The sequence below is a fragment of the Antedon bifida genome, chromosome 1 (genome assembly GCF_963402885.1).
Source record: "Antedon bifida chromosome 1, ecAntBifi1.1, whole genome shotgun sequence".
In the NCBI taxonomy this organism is placed as follows: Eukaryota; Metazoa; Echinodermata; class Crinoidea; order Comatulida; family Antedonidae; genus Antedon; species Antedon bifida.
Window position 1 is genome coordinate 12,911,676 of NC_136226.1, and position 20,802 is coordinate 12,932,477.

A 20,802-nucleotide genomic window follows, 5' to 3' on the forward strand; every position below is an offset into this window, starting at 1 on the left:
GTTTTAAAACAAAGATACACGTATCAGTCGAGTGTTTCGCTTTAAATGCAAATTGGTAGTCATTGGATTCCAATGAGTTACCACAATGACTGATCAAAATAGATTCAAACACCTTAGATAATACAGACGCTAAAGCAATAGGTCTATAATTATTCTTATTAGTAATATCACCTGATTTACTCTTAACAATCGGCACTAGAATAACTTTAACAAGATCTTTAGTTACATGACCATGACACAGCATAGCATTAAAGCATAAACTCAATAGGATATTAAGTCGTTTACTACCATATTTAAGATGTTCACCACCCAAACCATCAAGTCCGGGTGATTTTCCTACAGAAAGTTTATCAATGCAATTAGATACAAGATCAGGAGTGACATTAATACCAATCTCAGGCGGACAGTATTCTAGAGTCTCCTCTACAAATGCTTTATGAGTCGTGTTATCCACAAACAAAATCTCATAATGTTTGGCCCAATGATTACATATGTTGTATTCACCACTAACATTATCAATAACTTCAGAGGTATTAGCTCTAGTATCATTCATATGCTTAACACCTTCCCAAAAACCTTGGTAGTCCCTATTACTGTAAGACTGAGCTAATCAGCTCTCAGTTGTTGATCATTCTGTTTACACGTGCGTAATGCCAACTTAAAACGAGAACGAGATATTTTCATAGAATGAAACAAGGGCCCATTCCTGGGTTTGCCGTTAGTTCTCCATAATAAGAAGGCTTCACGAGCAACAGAATGCAGATCAGAAACATAATCATTCCAGCCCGGCACAATATTATATGACTTAGACCTAGTGGGCTTCAAACATTCACTAGATGCACGTTTTAGGCAAGCAACAATATTGTTATATAGGTCACCAATAGCAAGACGGTGACACTCATTGCACGTGGTATCTTCACTGATCGTAACGCACGGCTATAAGCTTCAGGGTCTTCTGTACGAACAGTTTGCTATAAAATAATATATATAATAAAAAGTACACAATGATTAATGATATGATGGTCCCAAAGGAAATTACAATTGAATACCAATACAAAAGAGATTCAGAGTCTCCATGAAATCTGTTCGCTATTAAATAAACAAAGTACAATGCTTTATTTGACTACCCTAGTCCCAAAGGAAATTACAAGATTTGAAATGTTATTGTCTGTTGTCTGTGGAAGTATAAAGTGAAAGTCTTTAAAAATTGTTTTAAAAAAATCACTAGAAAAGTAAAATAATCTTTTCAACTACAAATATAAAACAAAAAAAATACCTCAGGAATTGTTGTTCTTCGAGAAAAATCAGTAATTGGCATTTTGGTAGTACCTGAATATTCAATTAAAGACCTGGCACGTACATGCTCCTGCATATTACAGTTTTCAGAAGAAAAAATATTGCATCAGAATTTTTGTAAGTGTGTCGTTGTCACTTAAGTATACTGTCATAAAATTAACTTAATATCACGTGACACTCCATTACTGTTTTTTTCTGACTGATAGTAATGTTTACAAATGTTACTTACATTTAAATGTTCAGATTTTCTCATTTTCCCGACAACCTCAGCTAAATGTTGCATTCGTTCATGATCTATTGCACCCACAATATGAATATTATCACTACCACTAGTACTCCTATACTCCCAGTCAGCAGTTGATGAGGCATCATCAGCAAAATGGTTATCGTATGATGATGATGATGATTTTCGTTTTCTAGTGTATTCTCTTTTACGAACAATGAGGTAATAGATAACAAGAGCAGCTAAGATTGCAGCTAGAAGGGCAGCCAGCACAATAAAGGCAACAAATATGCCTAGTGGTTCTTCTTCTTCTTCATCTTTATCTATGTAAAAAACATAATGTATTTCTGAGTCTGGATATGAATATTAAAGTAAACAAGCATTCTTGTGAATGGATTTCCACATATTTGGACAGTGATTTAATTCGCTATTAGTAATATAAGGCTGACATATGAATGATAATAAAACAGTTACCTTCACAATATGTTCCACTGAATCCATCTATGCAACTATAAACAAACAATATTACAATGAAAAGTTAGTATTTTGATTTTCTAGTGTAAACATTTAAAAAATTATGTTTAACAAAACTTGTGTAGAAACTGATCAACCTACTGTAGGGATGACCTTTATGATAACATTATTTTTTACCGCACTGTTAATAAGAAACATAGTATTTACTGGCAAATCTTTACAAAACCATCATCAGCAGCACAACTTCCTTCATTTTCACAGTCAAAACCAGTGCAAGGATCAGTAACATTTAATTCTGAAATAAAAATATTAAAAGCATTAAGAGTAAAAATGCTAAAAATAAATACTAATAAAAAAAATTTTGGTCAAACAGAAGAATTCATACTTATATCAATTCCATTGTTGTCAAAATAAATAATAATCAGAGAGCTGTTAATTATTTTGGTGTTTTTCAATTTTATTTACAGCTTTAACATCTATGTTTTATCTTTTATCATGTTTTTTTTCTGTTGTTCAGTCTATTGCAAATGAATAAATACAATATTTAAATTAACAATAGTGTGAACTCACCTGTAGCTGTATTGCTAATCAAATATTCACTCTTGTTCAGATACGAGATTACATCATCTTCATCTATTGATGAACTTACATCAAAGTATACTATATAGATACCAATCACACTACCCTCCTTAAAACCCAAGACCTCATTACCTTCATATGTAGTTTCATTTTTGAATGTATTGTTAATCTGTGAATAACAAGTATAATTTATTAGTAAATTGTTACTTTATTAAGTATCATGTAAAAAAATAATTATGCAAATTTGGGGTACATTTTTGCAATACTAATTACAGAACAATCATTATGTCAGAACTTTTGTAGTAGCATATAGTATATAGGCAAAATAGATACAGTATAAAAAAAAAAATGATTTTAGTCAACTATGCGATTTTTATTCAATATAAATTTGTAATTGAAGTTTAAATAAAAACGATATTTTATTAAAACATCACAATAAATTATTTCTTTATATCATGGTTTTTAGCAAATGAAGCAATTTTCAATACAATCACAAATGTATTTGTGGGTTCAAAATAAGTGCATTATTGAGGCTGTTTGAACTATTCTATAGTTTTACAAATTAAACTAATTTGAATAAAAAATAAAGTTACTGTAACATACCGAAATGGATAGATTTTTGGATAACTCTATATATTCGTCTGTAGAATTATTGCTTAGGGAATCTTTCCAGACTGCATCCTTCAAAGTAGATTCTGTTCTGAAAGTCTTTACCTCTATAATATCAAAATTATATAAATAATTAACAGAAGAAAACAACTAGCATTTTAGGCATATTAGTACATCTGCGTCACGTCATTATGCATGAATGAAAAGATCAGCATGACAGCAATTTAGGGTGTCAGCATCATTTTAACATATATTTTTCAAAATGTTCACAATATAAATAATAACTGTATAACTACTGTACTAAATTGTCTAATCTAATAATAGTTTATTCCATTGTGATAACAACAGACAGTACCATAGAATGAATTGTAGTGTTTAAAATTTTAATCCCTTAATTTGAGATTTTATAGCTTTAAAACTCAGGATCAGTACTTTTGGCCAATTCTCGGTACTGTATCTATTCCCGAAGTATCATAGGAATATTTGGTATTACAACATCACAAGTGTTTCACAAGTATCTAGTAGTAACCTAAAATAATACAGGAACCAAATGTAATGTAAATGAGATGCTGTATTACCAAATATTCATATGATACGTTGGAAATGGATAGTATGTGGAAATACAGCACTGGGAATTGGGCGGTATGTTCAGAATAGTTTGTGTAGACAGAGCTTTAGTGCTGCATCAAAGTATGGATTCTTGAACATACCTGTACAATTGTATCTAGATTGATAAACATATCCAACACTACAAGAGCAATAATAGCTCCCATCTTCATTTACACAAACACTTTCTTCAAGATTACAGTAGTTTTCAGCATTACACTCATCTTCATCTATTACATTGAAAAAGAAAAATAAAAAAATATTATTTGTACACTATACTGTAAAACATATTACTAGTGTTCAATGACAAATCAACTATATCATACAAAGCACATCTTACCCTCACAAATGTTATTATTGTTACCAACATCCGAGTATCCTTTTTTGCAATCAGCACATGAATAATTATCATGCCCTTCAAATACACAATTAAGATAGTTCCTTTCCAAACAATCATCTGTATCTTCATTGCATGGATTTATAACTAAAAAACAAATATAATACAAAAGTTTTGATGGAGTGTATTTCATTGGTTATAAAGATTGCACTATAATGCACTACAAAAGTGGATCTTTCATTAGAATTAAATTATTGCAAAAAACAAACCTAATAACAGCCCTAATGAGTTATTGTTTTAGCCTTTTAGGCGTCTTAATCAAAATATTATATATGAAATGACAAACCTGGTTCCTCAACGATTAAGCTACTGCGAACCACATGGCTATTTGGAGGTAGTATATCGTAATTTCTACCAGTCAGCCAATTAAAAAACAATAGCCTTGTCTCGTTGAGTGTGAGATGAGTTTCCGATATTAAATCAATGCGGAAGGTGACATTCACTACTGAATTGTACAGGACATATGACAAAACTTGTGTGTCCAAATACTGATTGCTTTCTGTACTATTTTTGTACAGGTCAAGAACCTATTTTAAAGATAGATAAATTATTGGAAAACAAATCTAAAAAAAAGATGTAAAATTTGAATTACTAGAAATGCAAAAATTGGTTTAGAATCCTATGTGCTTTTTAAACTACCATTGTGGATCAATACAGGAGCGTATTAAAGTAAAGTTAGCATAACGAAAGGGATACTGTAGCTTTTTAGATAACTGCTTATATTATTCTAAAGAATTATTGGTTAGGGAATTTTTCCATTTATCATCTTTGAATTACAATGGTGGATCAACACAGGAGGGTATTGCTTATCAACCCCCCCCCCCCCCCCCCCAACCCTCCACACCCTAAACCCTGGCCATTTTCCATCCATTACACCCTGCCACCCTCTCAATCACTTACACAAACGCACTTGAATGGCCCTTAAAAAACAATAGCTTCATAAAACTCTGACTACCAGTATTAAATATTATCTGTTATACTCACATCCTTTGCTAGGCCTGACTTAAGTGTATCCTCATTATCGATGTTTACAGATCCAACTCTGTTACCTTTCACATCAGTAAAATTAACACTTAATTCTTGGGTAACCACACCTAAAACAACACAATTAAAATAATAAATATAAATAATTAAAATAACAATTACTTTATCATGACACAATGTTGTATTGTGAGCAGTATAAAATGAAAATTACGATAAGGTAAAGTAAATACAGTAAACAGTAGAGTACTATAATATATAGCAAGAAATTAATTTCATATTATAGATATTATACAAATGTATACAAACCTGTACATGGTAAACTGGCATTATCACGATAATAACCAGTTTGGCAAATACACATATAACTACCAATTATATTGTCACACTTTTCAAAAATGGTAGCATTACAATGGTTGTTTTTACATTCATCAACATCTGTAAATTAAAATTCCAGTATTAGTAATCATATTCTAATGCTCAGTTCTAAAATTCTTTGTGCCCTAAAGACAACAATAATAATATTGTAATGAATAAATGTATTCATTGTAATCTAACAACTAGGTCTCTAGCTCAGAAATCAGGTTATGGGATTCATACATCATATATGGAATGTAACAATTAACAAAAAAACTATATAATGTGCATAGAATTATTATAATTAAAAACATATATTAAAATATTAGACATTAATGGTAAATAAACTTACCAACACAATATGTGCCGTTGCCAATAAATCCATCTTTACAACCACATGTATATGAACCATCGATGTCTTTGCAATTGGCATAATCATCACAGTCATTCAGATCTTCAATTGCACACTCATTAATATCTAAGATTATTAATTGACAAGAAAACACATTGTGTGTTACATACAAATGTGTTTTCAATTTAATTTAAATTGGTTAAAATATAACAGACAATACACATTAATATTCAAACATGAATGGGTAGAATTAGGTGCAATCTTAAATTTAGTTTAGAGTACAACCCACCCCTCCTTCTTTCAAATACAAGAAACCACTGATTTATATAAATCTGACAATTATAAAAGTATCATAACAAACATACACTTAAAATTCAATGATGTAGAAAAGATAGACAAGGCATTCACTTGTTAACACCTTATATAAACTTACTTTCACACTTGCTTGTTGCATTATTTGCATCATAGCCATCATAACCATCTTTACATGTACAAGAGAAACTTCCAATAGTGTTGTGACAATGAGAGTTTTCAGGACATGACGATTCTTGTTCACATTCATTTGTGTCTGATCGTCAAAAAATATAAAAAAATGAGGTACTAAATTACAATATTATTTACTAATCAAATTTATCTGCACAGGTTCAAGACACTCCATGGCCATATATCTGGTGGTACTTTGCTACAAGTCTTTTAGGAAAAGGACTTTACTCACCGATACAAATGTCATTTACATTTTTATGATATCCTGTAATACAGTTACATAAATAAGAACCAACTGTATCAATACAATCGGCATGTTCACCACATGGTCCAGGGGAACGAGAACACTCATCATAGTTTTCACAATATGATCCATTACCATAAAAACCCTCATTGCAGACACAAACAAATGAACCTGCTGTATTTTCACAACTGGCATTTGAGTTGCAAGGTAGTTGATTACACTCGTCAATGTCTGTAATTATCAATTATAACAAATATTTACAAGCAATACAAAATAAAGTTAAACTAACTAATTACAAAAGCATAAATTACATTTTTTCATAACATTGCTTAACATTAACAGTTAGTTTTAGTTATCTGTAATGCACCTTGAATTTTTGATATGGCACAATATAAATGGTTTATGTATGTATAAATACAAATCTAGGAAAAATAGTAGTTTGTATCAAATCATTATACTGTAGCATAGAATAGAGCAAAAAAATTCAAATTAACATACATAGACAGATAGAAATCCCCTGGTGTTTTACACACAAATACATTCGACAAGTCATTAGATTAAATGGGGTCCTTCTGGTGTTGTATTGGATAGTAAACCAGGAGTGTATATTAAATAATTGTACAATATTGTTGCAGCTAGGTGCAGTTCATTGCATGCTAAGTAAATGTTTGGTTAACTGCACTGCATGTCATTTAAAAGGATAGGTAGAATAAGAGATGCTTGTAATTTTACTTTTGCATTTTTGGATTGCAGTGTTAATTATTACCTTTACAATTTTTTCCTTCAGCGTCTATTTTTTCATATCCAGGTTCACAGTTGCATGTATAATTTCCTGGTATGTTTTCACAAACACTGTAATCACCACATATGTCCACTGAATTACACTCATCCATATCTATATATGGTAAGATGAAATGTAAAGGTCTAGTTGCATTATGGGAGTAGGTTTCCATACATGTTTCATCCAAAGAATTACTGGGGTAATAATGTGAAGCAGCTTTGTGCATTAAGCATTATATAAGTGTAGTTAATGCTGTTTTATACAAGTGAATTATCATCTATATTTGATAATCAATGTCCAGCCAAAATCTGCATACGATCTATAATTTTCAACATCATTGCCACTATCATTATTATCATCTCTTTATTATCATTTCTATTCTTAAGTTACAAGATTTTTTGCATAATTAAAATAATCAGTACTGAATAAATATCATTGTCTGTACATAAATTGATCTATTTTTGGTCAGTGTTGTAGACATAGTGAATTGGTAGTACCTGCGCATTCATTGCCATTCTGTATAAATCCAGCATTACATTCACACTCGTAGGACCCATTTGTATTAACACATGTGCTGTCATTAACATTATGGCACTGTGATTTGTCACATTCATTGATATCTGAGAAAAAAAATGATATCAAAATATAATATTCTTATAGGGCCTATATAAAATATTTCTTTTCATTTGGGGAATATTATGTGAAAGCAGGTTTGTAAGCAACTGTGATACTACCCCATCTGTTTTTAACAGCTTGGTACATGTATGCAATCATGCCTCACTAGCACCTTAGTGTAAATAATGTATAATAAATGTACACAACGTTTTTTAAAACACTGTCATTGAGAAATTCATCTGAATCAAAAATATAAAGACATCATCTTATACCTAATAATACAGTATTATGTTTCACGATTGACATTTTAAAATGGCGAAATATAGGTTCCACATAGGATAGGATATTTCATAATATATTGTCTGGTTTGATGAGCTTACCTAAGCAGCCATAACCATCACCAGTGAAACCAGCTAAACAAGTGCAATTGAATCCACCATCAGTATTTGTACAAACTGAATTACTTGAACAGTTGTTTGTACCATCAAGACATTCATCAATTTCTACAATAAAGTATAATTAAATGATATATAAAATGTGTGCAAAGAACTAATTAACAAAAAATTGAAAGCACTGAGTGAAGTATTTGGCAAAATATTGCTATAGAGGGCGCATGTTGATATTTCGGCCCATAATATCAATTTTTATTTTTTTTATTGTAAAGTTATTTTAGGCATATTATAGGCATATGCATGTTCTCTAAGTATAATTTAGAGAACTTAGTTGTGAAAACAACAACATCTGTAAATATTTTATAAAGACTTACCACTGCATGTTCTTCTATTTGTTGTGTCAAGACGATATCCTGGATAACAACTACAAGCATATCCACCTTCTTCATTTATACATGTCATATCACATGTATGATTAGCATGATCATTTGGTTCACATTCATCAATATCTGAAAACATTCATGTCAAGATTTGTCATGTATATTATTTTATACTAATATAGTTTTTGCTTTCATATGCCTAATAAGGCTTTACAAATATGTTTAAAACAGGGCCAGTCAGTCAGATTTATTATATTTATTAAACTTTTTATTTTGTGCGTCTGGCTTGGTTAATGTGATTATATTGGTAGTAAACTATGTTATACACAATAAAAACGAAACTGCAATGCAAAATATTGATTTAATGAAAACCAAACTGTTCTAGTTGATTGGCAAATGGATAGCATCATTTGGACAACTGGAGAATTCCTTGAACAGTATGTTTAATTTAGTGTAAACAGATAACTATTAGTAAATGTTTTAATAAGTGACAACAGAGAGACAATGGGTTATGCAAAACATAACTATGCCTGAATTTGATTGACATGTAATAGAGAAAAAAAAGGAAAGATAAATGTAACAATTTACCTATACATGTTTCATTTGATGGGTCAATCATGAAGCCTTTGTTGCAGTAGCATGCTTCTGTGTCATTCAAAAAATAACATATTCCTTCAGAACCACATTCTTTATCACAGGTTTCATTTTTCTCTGGAACTAAACAATAAAACAATTTTTTTTTACTATTCAGCAATTAGATAATTATTAGGTATTCAGTTAGTATTCTTTAACATTTGTAGAGTATATCGGCCTGTTTCTCCTGCAAAGTCTAAAGGCATGCTGATTCAATTTGCATCTAGAAATACATGAGTTTGACCTAATTTTACTGAACTTGTTTTGGTAACAAACCAGGAAAATAATTATTCTTACCAGAAAAAAAGTTCAGTGCCTGAGTAAGAACGCTCAATTCTATCATAACGACCACAGGAAGTGAAAATACAACTCATAGTCCTAGCATCATAACCAGGACAAATCATCCAATGCAACAGGTTAGTTATTAATCTTATTTATACAACTAAATACATACCATTGCAAGTATTGTCAGGTTGAAGTTCAAAACCATCTGAGCATGAACAGGTATAACCAGGGATCTGATTCTCACATTTCTGAGAACAATTACTAATATCAAGATAGCACTCATCAATGTCTGCAAATTATAGTAAAAAGAATTTGAAGTAAAAAAAAACTCTGTTACGATACTTCCAATGTGACTCTCTGAAAACTTGAATTTATGTTAACCCTATCTTTACCATAGTTTAGTTTAGTTAAAAATAAAATATGTTGATATTAATAATATTGAATAAATGAAAAATATACTCATATTCAATAATCAATTTGTTATTGATCTAAACTCAGGGAATACATTTCATTAGGAGCAAAACTCGGATAATTCTCAGGTAATTAATAATAAAATAAATCACAAAAAAAAACACTAAGGAAAAAAAAATGTGTACATGAAAGCAATAAGAAATGTTACTGACCTATACATTGATCGGCGTCCCTCATGTATCCCGCATTGCAAACACATTCAAATGACCCAGGGACATTGTGACAAGTTGCAACAGATCCACAGAGTGTAGAATTTCCCAAACATTCATCATAATCTAAAATTATATAATATTGTACTTTAATTGAGCAGAAAACAATCAATTCAAAATATACATTATTCATTGCACTGATAGTAGTAAAGATGTGTAGTTAAGTGTTTTTTGTTTTTGTAGGAATGCGGCACACAAATGAACATTTTTTTGTTCTCTGTCAGGTCAACTGTTCCGAGTAGAGAAGATTAATTTATTAAATATTAAAGACAACTAAGGCTGCAGCGAGAGGTTTAAAAACCGTACGAGGCGCCTCGTTCTGGCTACAACCCTAAACAATTATTCAATTTTCAATACTATACATACCAATACACCGGCCCTCTTGATATTCATAGAAGCCATCATTACATATACAATCACCAGGGTCTTCATAACATGTAGAGTTAGTTGGACATTCATTTGTTTTGCAAATGCTAATTTCTTAATGTGTAGAAAAATATTCATATTGATTAGAAATAACCGACAAAACAACAAAATAGTTTGTAATGTGTTCGAAGATATAAAAACATTATTTTCCATGAATAAAACAATTAAATAAATTAGAAAAATATTTGTTGCCACTTGCGATAAAAAAAAAAAAAATAGGCAATAACTAACTTTTGTGAATTTTAGTAGGGTACAAGCTTATGCCAGGGTGAGGGTGATTTTTGACTGGACTATTATTTAAGGCGAAATTATTTAAATATGAATTAGTATCATTTTGTTTGTAAAACACAAAATCCATTTGACATACATAGTGTCTGTTGTCAGATTAGCTTCACTTTTTGGCATCATTGACAGGTCAAGTAATTTCTAAAGTATAACTTACTATTGCAAATCTTTCCATCTCCTTCATATCCCTCCTTACAGGTGCATGTAAATCCACCAGGGGTGTTAGAACAATTGGCATTTTTGTGGCAATCATGTGTCAAGTCGCATTCATTAATATCACTACAAATATTTTCGTTCTGCGTATAACCAGGTTTGCATGTGCAAGTATATGAGCCTTCAGTGTTGGTACAGTACGCGTTTGTGTCGCATACCTTAGTGGCATTATTACATTCATTGATATCTGAAAGTAATAAGAATATTTTAGTTTAGTGTTATGGTATTTTTTAGTACATGTGTTCCATCATATGTTTACAGACTCTGCACTGCACTCTGCTAAAGAGGACTGATCCCCTTTCGATTTGCAATGACAATCGACGACACATTGATTGACCTGACCTAAGTTGGTCATCGACCATCGCAAACCCAAGCGCAGTGATGATACCGATAACTTGTTGCCCTTTCTAAAAATAGATTTGACTTTTGTATGACTGATATCCATGCCTGACCCACATGAATACATTTTAAATCATTTTTTTAATGTAGCATTAACAAAGGTTATATGCAGTTTTAAAAACAAAGTCTTTCCAAATGCCTTACCTGTACATGTCTCTTCATCTACTTTAAAGTATCCTGGTCGACATTCACACGAATAAGATCCAATACTGTTTTTACAATAACCTTTCTCATGACAGGATATGCTACTACATTCATCAATATCTAGTCAAAGAAAAAACCAATAATAGATAAACATTAATTTACACAAAATACTAAAACTACATAATCCAAGATTTAAAATGCTGAAAAAATATCTTTATACCATGTCTTGTCTACACTTCGAGAGATATCTAAGTCTAATGTTTTGGCTGTTACAATCAGTGTTATGAGAAAAATGCTTTAATGACAAATACAAACAAAAATAAACAAGGCGTTTAAGTTTACGTCTATGCCTTATCAAAATGGTATTCTAATTGTTTTATTTCAATGAAACTTCGCAACTTCGTTAATTTAATATTGTTCTATTATTATGCAAAATTTTTACTAAAAACAACCCACTGCAACACTTTCAACTGATAAACTAATTTAGTTTCTGCTCTGTATCTGGGATTGACTCTATTCAAATAAAGGTTTTGCCTTCAATACTCATATCAGCACAATATGATTAACTTATAATAGTTTATAATTGTTTACAGAAGTGGCTACTACGTCTGAAGATTAAATTGCATAGTGGAAGTATAACAACATTCAATCTTACCACTACATACACTTCCATCTCCCTCATAGCCATCATTACAGGTACAATGGTATGATCCTTGTGTATTAATACACTCTGCATTTGCATCTACACAAATATCGTCACTCGCATCTAAACATTCATTTATATCTAGAAAAGTTTTAAATAGATAGAATTAAATTAAAATAGAAATATAATGAAAAGTGATATAATAATAAAAGTAATAATTCTGCTTTATTTTCAAATCTGTAAATAACATTTTATTCAAACCTACTTAAACTGAACTGGTTTGTGTGAACTTACAAATGGATTTAAACCTATGTCTCATACCAGACACAGACAGTGTAGGGGAAGGAAGGTGGGGATTACAATTTTAGGTTTCAAGGGTCGTTTCAACTCCCAACTGACATACCGACACATGTGCCACTGACTTGCTGAAGTCTATATCCATCATAACAGTGACATTCAAAACCAGGTGAATTGTTTGTACAATTTTGTTCGCAGTCGTGTTGGGTAGTCTGACACTCATCCATGTCTAGAAAAAAGATGTATTGTTATAATCAACAGACAAATGAATCCGAATCATGCAAACATGCAAACCTGTTCAGATTCTTCAACTTTATATATCAGTTAGTCATTTAGTCAGAAGTCTTCTGCACCAGACAAAGACCCTAATAATAAAGCACTGATTTAGTTCTGTAAGCACAGAATCGTAAATAGTACGGACAAAAAAACAGTATTATTCAAAAAAAAAATTTACTGAACATACCATAACATTTGATTCCATCTCCTTCAAGACCAGTTGGACATGATGAACAACTAGCAGTTACAGATGGTGGAGGGTTATCTATACAGGTAACACCTGTATAACAATATTCATCTTCACATGCATCATAGTCCTTGCTACAATTAGAACCAGTATATCCCGGTGGGCATTCGCATTCAACAAGCTGTGAAATATATATATATATATATATATATTAAAACAGGTCCACTGCAAAAAAATGTCTAATTAGGGAAAAGTGAGATCTAAAAATTGTTGGTTGTAATAAAGCTAAGTCAAGAAAGAGATGTATGTGTTAGGGTTGGAACGGTTGCATAATACAAACTGTGGTGCAGTCAAATAGCACAATAACTAAACAAAAACAAACAAATAAATAAAGATACAATAAAAATTGACCGTAGAATGTAGAATATAAAATTAAAGTAGACACAATAACAAGCTTACCGCAAATTTATTCAAGGCAACATTCGAGTCAGGCCTGGGTTTGTCAAATAAACATGTACCACCATTGTCACATTTGCACAAGAAGACATTAGCTTGAAAACCAACAGTTGCTGAACGGTCATCACTAGCAATGAATGTAATCTGTACATCTGGTGTATCAACAGGTGTCCACATAAATTGGCCAGCTAAGAAAAATTACAATAACTAATCATTTTATTTTAGAAATAAAATGTAATATTTGTTTGGCAAAAAAATTCATATTAATTACCTGATGAAATAAATAATACACTTATAACTTGAGAACAACTCTCATCCACTCAGCAGTAAGGTGGCATGGAAAAGAATAACCCCATACGACATAATGAAATGGTTGTACAATGGGTTACTAAAAGCTCTTCCACTATGGGACTCACTTTCACCTTTTACTATACAAATAATTAATTAACATATCAAAATACAACATCTTTGTGTTTAATACTTACATTGGCGGTCAATACTTGCTTCAGACCCGGATTCAAGAGAATAGGTTAAGTTGCCATTCTCTGGATCTTCAGCAACAATTGTCATGTCTATTGTTTGGTTAACGGTTACATTTAGTTGTTGTGGTACATCTGTAAATTTTGGTGGAAAGTTTTCTGTAAGAAAGAGAATGATGATTAAGAAATATATTGTTTAATATTATACTTAATATAAATAAACTCTTTGTTCTTTATGTTACATGGATAACACTTACATTGCACAAAAGGTGTTCTAAAATCTCATTGTTTTTTAATTGGACTATGTTAAATAAATGTTTAATAAAAATACGTGTATAGCAACCAGCTTACCCAGTTTTTCTGCAGCATCTTTGTTGTTACTATTTGTTTCTTTCGTGTTCTTTGCTAGGTTCTCATCTCCTGTTACTAGAACATCATATTGGCAGCTTAAATCAGTTCCGCATATATCTTGTGCTGCATTCGTATTGCTAAACATATTTACAGTAGAATTGCTACTGTTTATTTCATCAAAGAACACAGGAACAAAATGTATGTCATTAAAATGGTTCCAGCTTTCATTTGGGTTATAGTAGAATAAGGAAGAATTTGGTGATGATCTCCCTAAAAAAAAGAAAGAGTATATCACAAAATATGCAGTAAAAGATATCAAACTGCAATCGGCCAAGTTTTCAACTAATACAAAATGCCTTACATGTCTCGCCGAAATAGAATAATTCATCATCATTGCTATCTACTATACTATAAGTAGTTCCATTTGGAGTTGTTAGGTCATCATTTTTGTTGTCATTATAAATTCCTGTAAGAAAAGATGTCATGAATAAAAACATTGATTAATAAGAAACTTACAGATAATCAGCAGGGAACATAAAGAATAACGATAAAAGCAGAAACAAAGTAGAGAAAGTACTAGATTAAAAAGATGAATAAAACAAACAACAAATATTATTATATATTATATATATAATTTAAGATTGTTTACTTTTTTTTGTTAATATTGTTGATTTTTCTATTATAGAGTATTGTTTTAACATAAAATAATAAAAGAAAGCATACAAACCCAACAATCCTTTTGTTTTATTTTTAAAAGATTCCGGAACAGAAACTAATATGTTAAACATGTTTAGAGATGGTGTTACCGATATGGCAAAACTAGATGACCAAAGTGCAACAATGGTGTCACTACTATTACTTGGTGACACTAGTCTGACAGAAAAACCAGGATCTTCCGGTGGAACGTAAACACCTAAAACAGGAGGAAAAGAATGATATTAGATAAAGTTAACCTGAACAGTATAATTATATATATCATGCTAGCCAGTGACATGGAAGGGCGAGTGCTTATTTAATCATTGTGTATGTTATACAAGTATATACAGAATTACATACAGTATATTTTCTAAAATCCTTTATACAAATAAGTAATACATACCAACATTGAGGCCTGCGTTGTTGATAATGTGAGTGTCATTTAATCGAATCTGATATGTGATGTTGTTTATAAAAGATATCTGAAACTGTAAAATAAAAAAAAAAGATTCATTTAAAATATTCAGAGTAGTGAAAGATTATAACTATTACTTTATTCTGCCACCCAGTCTAAAATATATTTTATACAAACAAAGGTGCAATACCTTTGTGGATCCTGAGTGTTCGACTACAAATGCTGTAAAAATGGTTGCATTAACATCATCTTTAAATTTTGCAGTTCTTCCCTGGAGAACAATAAATCCATCCATAATATCAACAAGAGTATATTCTCCTAATCCATTGAAAGTGAAATCTAGTCCATCCAGCGTCTGAAGATGAGGGTCACCGAACATCCATCCTAAAAAAGCGCCAGTATATTTTGATTAAAATTATTTAAAATTGGCTAAATAAAAGGCTGCAATTATTTAAATAGAAATGTAGACATTACACACCCATTACAACGTTCACTGGCTAAACCTGGCTATCATCATTCTTTATTAATTGTATTATTATCATTGTATTACTACAACTATACTTTCACTTATCATCAGAATCCCCAATGTCTTATCTCACAGAATGATTAAAGGCCTACTTTACAGTATAAATTAAGACATACCAGTTTTTGGGGGGATGTACCCATCGCATTTTCCTATTGGACGTTTTTCAATGTACATGTCACAAAAGCTCTGATCCATAGATGCATCGCAGCAGTAATAACGTGGAATAACATCTTCATCTGTCAAAGTACAGATCATCAGACAAAAATATGAAAATAGACAGTAGGAATAATAACGATGGAATGTTGAAAGATAATAAAGTTACCTGGGATCAAGATCCTTCTGGTGATATTCTGACATTCTACCAATTAAGGATGTAGGGTATTTTAAGCCCAAGCAGCTATATAAATGTTACCAATGTTTACCATTTCACAAACAATATCATTTTTATGATTACAAATATTTATTTCTCATTTGTAGTGGAACAGTAAAAGTCTTAGAGGACCCATTACACAATTCACAACACAAATGATATGGAAAATAAACCACTATCACTGACATTTATATTATTTTTATAATATATTACATACTCAGATACGTTGCATATCCTTCACTGTCACTTGGTTGGTGTTGTAACATAAAACTGCTTATTTGAACATCATAAAATCCTTCTATCAATGACAGATCCTCCCGATAACAGCACTGCAATCCAGCTCCATAAATATTTTCCAAAGTGGTGCGGATACAGATGAATTTGTCTAAATAAAAATAAAACATTAAAGCAGTGATGGATATTATTATTATTATTACTATTATTATTATCAATATTATTGCAGAAAGGAACACTCATTGGTGTAAAGCTTCACTCATTAAAATCAGTTTCCCTCCCGTTTTACCATAGTTGTATAAATAAAAATCTACAAATTTGGATATTAAAATATATGCTGTAAGTGTGTTAAATTAGTGTACTGTTTATCAAATAATTTTTAGTTAAATAATACTGTACATCTCAAAAAATAAATGTTACTCTCTGTGAAAACTATCTTTTCTCAGAAACAATATAAGATTGTTTGCATTTTCTTAAAATTAAATTATTTGCCTATGCCCAATGTGCCTTTTTGTCATATTTCTATTTATATATATATATAAACACATCACGCACGGAACATTAATTCTAACCCGCCCGGTGATGTACTGAAATTTAATTAATTAATTTGAAACGATACAGATGAGGAAATCTGTGAGAATGAGAAAAAGTCGGCCCAACCGAGATTCGAACCTGGAACCTTCTGCTTGATATGCAGATGTTGTAACGATTAGACCACTGGGGCTTCCATGGTATATATATATATTGTTTTGTAACAGCTATTCTTCAAAGATTCCCCCTTTCCATTCTTTTTTTTGTCTTTGAACTATGATATTATTTGTGTATGTTTATGATTATGTGAATGGAAATAAAGAAAGAAAATACAATACATTAAACAGTGTAACTTACCAGAGTAATTCCCAGTTATTTCCTGACCATTCCATGACACAGTATTGTTAAATGGGGAAAATTTAACATCTTGTTTTCCCTGATCATATCCACAAGGGCATGAACCCAGTTTACTAGTCCAATGTACAGGGTCAGGCTGCTTTGAATACCATGACTGGCACTCCATCTTGGGGTTCACAGTTGCTTTTGAGTTCCTTTCACTACGAAAAATCCATCTTCCTTTCAAACCAGTGTTCCCATTTTCAAAATCCGGTTTATATCGATCGTCCATTGTGTATTGTTCATTTTTATACTCATCGTCCCGTTTGTATCCAATGATTACGTTTTTGTTGGGAATAATTAAAGTATCCCATTGCATTCGAGTTTCTTCAAAATTAAAAAATATGATTCCGTAGATTCCATCTGTTATTAATGCTGACTGGAATGTGTTACTCTAAAATATAAAACAATGTTTAATATAAAAAAATCTTGCATTTTATGGACGTAATAATACGGATTTTATAATACTTAGTAGTATGATTCAATTTTTGAATATAAGCTTACTCCTTAATTTATGCAAAAAAATCAGATGTAAAATGTTTGTGTTAAAATCTATTACAATCGAAGTATATTGTTCTTTAGCATTATAAATCATACAGTAATAATAAAAATAAATAATAATTAGTATTTAGTGTATAATTGCTAATGAATATTACCTGTTCGTGTGTAAAATTAGCAGAATATTGAGGGACCTGATACCAAGTAACAACCAACATCCAAGTTCCATTAAACTGTAAACTACTGGTATCCTGATTATTTTGAATTCTTTGGTTAGCATCCATAATAACAGAGTCATATGTGTCGTGGACCTATAAAATTGTGATACAAACAAAAATACAATTGTCACAACAAGTGGAATTACAACATCTACGTATATGTGTTAAAATCTGTACACACAAAATATGGTATGAATATTATTCTCCAGCAATATACATAAAAAAAACAATGTTTGTAATTTTGTATTGGCATGAAGTGGATAAACATAAGCATAGGGATCCATTAATAACTTGATATAAAATGAACTAATTTGATAAAGAATATGAGGGTCTTGTTTCATAATTATGAAATATTTGCCATATTAAAAAAAACTTACGTAGAAATATTTGTAGTAGTAGACCTAATTTTAGTCTAAATTACCTGATAGAACACATCACCATAAGATTCAGATAGATCAACATCAGTCCAGAATGGGGCTACAATCATTGCTTGAGAGTCATCACTATTGAATCCTTGATAATATGGATTCGGATATCCATACTTCATCTCGTTCTCTTCCTTTAACACAATCACTCCATTTTCAGTGAACTGAAATAATAAACAAATGAATATAGATTGATTGATTGATTAGTTAGCTAAATATTATCGAAGGATGACTGGAAAAACAACTACATTATTCAATTGTAAAAAACAATGCAAAAGCTAAATTATAACATACGCAACCATAACAGCCATTACACCTGATAGTGGGAGGAGTTTGGGAGTGCATAAGGTAGTAATCTCAGATTGGAAAACGTTTAGTACATCTAGCAGTTGTATGATATATCATAATCTATTAATATTCTTTTAATTTCTTTATAAGAAAATTGATGGGTAAGAGTCTGGTGAATTTGCATGCAACATTACTAAGTAGTACTTGTCTGGTTTTGGACAAAAATAGTAATATATATAATAATAATGTTTCTTTTACTTACATATATGTCTTGGTAAAATTTACCACCATAAGGAAAGCCAAATGGTGGTCTGAATGTAGGTGAAATTAATTCTGCTCCTTCCGTTTGTTCACTGTTTAACCGTAAGCTATCATCAGTATTTTGATCCCACTCAAAGAATACAAATTCTAAGAGACAATTACAAACATCAATAAAAATAGCATTTATAAACAATTCAATTTTAAAACAACTTAGAGTCATGAATTAATTGAAATATTAATTTACTTCCAAACAAAGGCATAACTACTGTACAGTAATGGGTTTTCATGCTGCTGCTCTAGTCAGCTACGTCTCATGAGGACTACTCATTCAGATATAAAGCGAGCAGCAGTTATAGTACCTAAAGCCGACAGTTTTGCGACTTTGTAAACTCGACTATAATTTATAGATCCCAGCTGCTGGACCCAAAAAACGTCTGGGAAAAGAGATTCTATGAGGGCTCACGGTTGAACGATTTTGGATTCTCGCCCTTTGATTAGTTGACGCGAATCAACAGACTGGAAAGAATTTTCTCACTTGAAGTCACGTTGTCTCTAGAGTGTATTAAGTTGCATGCCTTGAGGTCACGGTCACACACACACACACACAGCACATTAAAGTTCAAAATTGACCATTTTTAAATGGGCATGTGATTCATAATTAAAGAACTATTTTTGATTTGTATGTATTTTTGGAATTAAAGGACATCTTGTTAATAATTAATCAAAAATATCTGAAGAAAGAAGAAATGATTAATTTTAAAATGTCGAGCAGCGTTTTTTGTAAGAAATATTTCTTGTTTACTAGTGTACTTCGTTTTTGTTTTACAAAACCATACATACCAATCGGTGCAATAAAACATACATGCTATCGAATCAAGGTTTCATAGCCTCGGTGACACTATGTCTACATTATCAAGGTTTATGTGAAAAAAATGTGATGTGCCCATATACTGTATATGGACATGATGATGTCATATCACTACCACCATATTCAGGCACATCACATTTTTTTTTCAGACTAGTTTGATAGTGTAGACAGAGCTTAAATATTGGGGTATATCAACTAATCAATTCTTTGAATCTACAAATTATAATATATTACAGACGTGTAATTAACTGTAGGCACTAAAGTAATATACAAAGTGTAGTTACCATAGCAGTTTACACCATCACCATAGTAACCTTCATCACAAATGCATTCATAGGTACCCAATGTATTGTTACAGAATGAATTGTTATGGCAGTCGTTTTCTCCATTTGAGCATTCATCAATATCTGGAGTAAAATTAATAAATTGGAGTTCATAAAAAAGGTTAAATAGTTAAAATAAAAATTGTGGTAAACTTCCTTAAAATATCGTGACATGTTACGAGAATACTATTCTCATCATCAGAACTGAAATCAACCCTAGAATACTTATA

At 31.1% G+C, this 20,802-nt stretch overlaps 1 protein-coding gene across 1 annotated transcript; it reads right to left on the reverse strand.

Annotated features, from left to right (window-relative positions):
- Positions 1 to 845: 845 nt before the first annotated feature.
- On the reverse strand, positions 846 to 17,923 carry LOC144834858 (uncharacterized). The gene is made up of 38 exons (XM_078689826.1): positions 17,653 to 17,923; positions 16,748 to 16,915; positions 16,277 to 16,396; positions 15,825 to 16,018; positions 15,623 to 15,707; positions 15,251 to 15,436; positions 14,885 to 14,989; positions 14,524 to 14,793; positions 14,179 to 14,331; positions 13,697 to 13,881; positions 13,238 to 13,418; positions 12,881 to 13,003; positions 12,490 to 12,618; positions 11,835 to 11,954; positions 11,236 to 11,478; positions 10,734 to 10,847; positions 10,311 to 10,433; positions 9,857 to 9,976; positions 9,358 to 9,486; positions 8,764 to 8,898; positions 8,378 to 8,500; positions 7,880 to 8,002; positions 7,368 to 7,496; positions 6,590 to 6,832; positions 6,308 to 6,442; positions 5,875 to 6,000; positions 5,475 to 5,603; positions 5,169 to 5,278; positions 4,471 to 4,711; positions 4,128 to 4,271; positions 3,892 to 4,017; positions 3,176 to 3,288; positions 2,564 to 2,741; positions 2,201 to 2,288; positions 1,988 to 2,028; positions 1,526 to 1,842; positions 1,277 to 1,366; positions 846 to 971 (listed from the first exon to the last, which is right to left on the reverse strand). Exons 1-38 carry the CDS (start codon positions 17,921 to 17,923, stop codon positions 846 to 848), a joined length of 5,736 nt encoding a protein of 1,911 aa, XP_078545952.1.
- Positions 17,924 to 20,802: the final 2,879 nt, after the last annotated feature.

Coding starts and splice junctions, on each gene's coding strand:
- LOC144834858 (XM_078689826.1), bottom strand. CDS start 17,923: ATGGACGATCGATATAAACCGGATTTTGAAAATGGGAACACTGGTTTG. Junction 9,487..9,856: donor ACCTGACAATACTTGCAATG/GTATGTATTTAG, acceptor TTTATTGTTTAG/TTCCAGAGAAAAATGAAACC. Junction 972..1,276: donor GAAGAACAACAATTCCTGAG/GTATTTTTTTTG, acceptor ATTATTTTATAG/CAAACTGTTCGTACAGAAGA.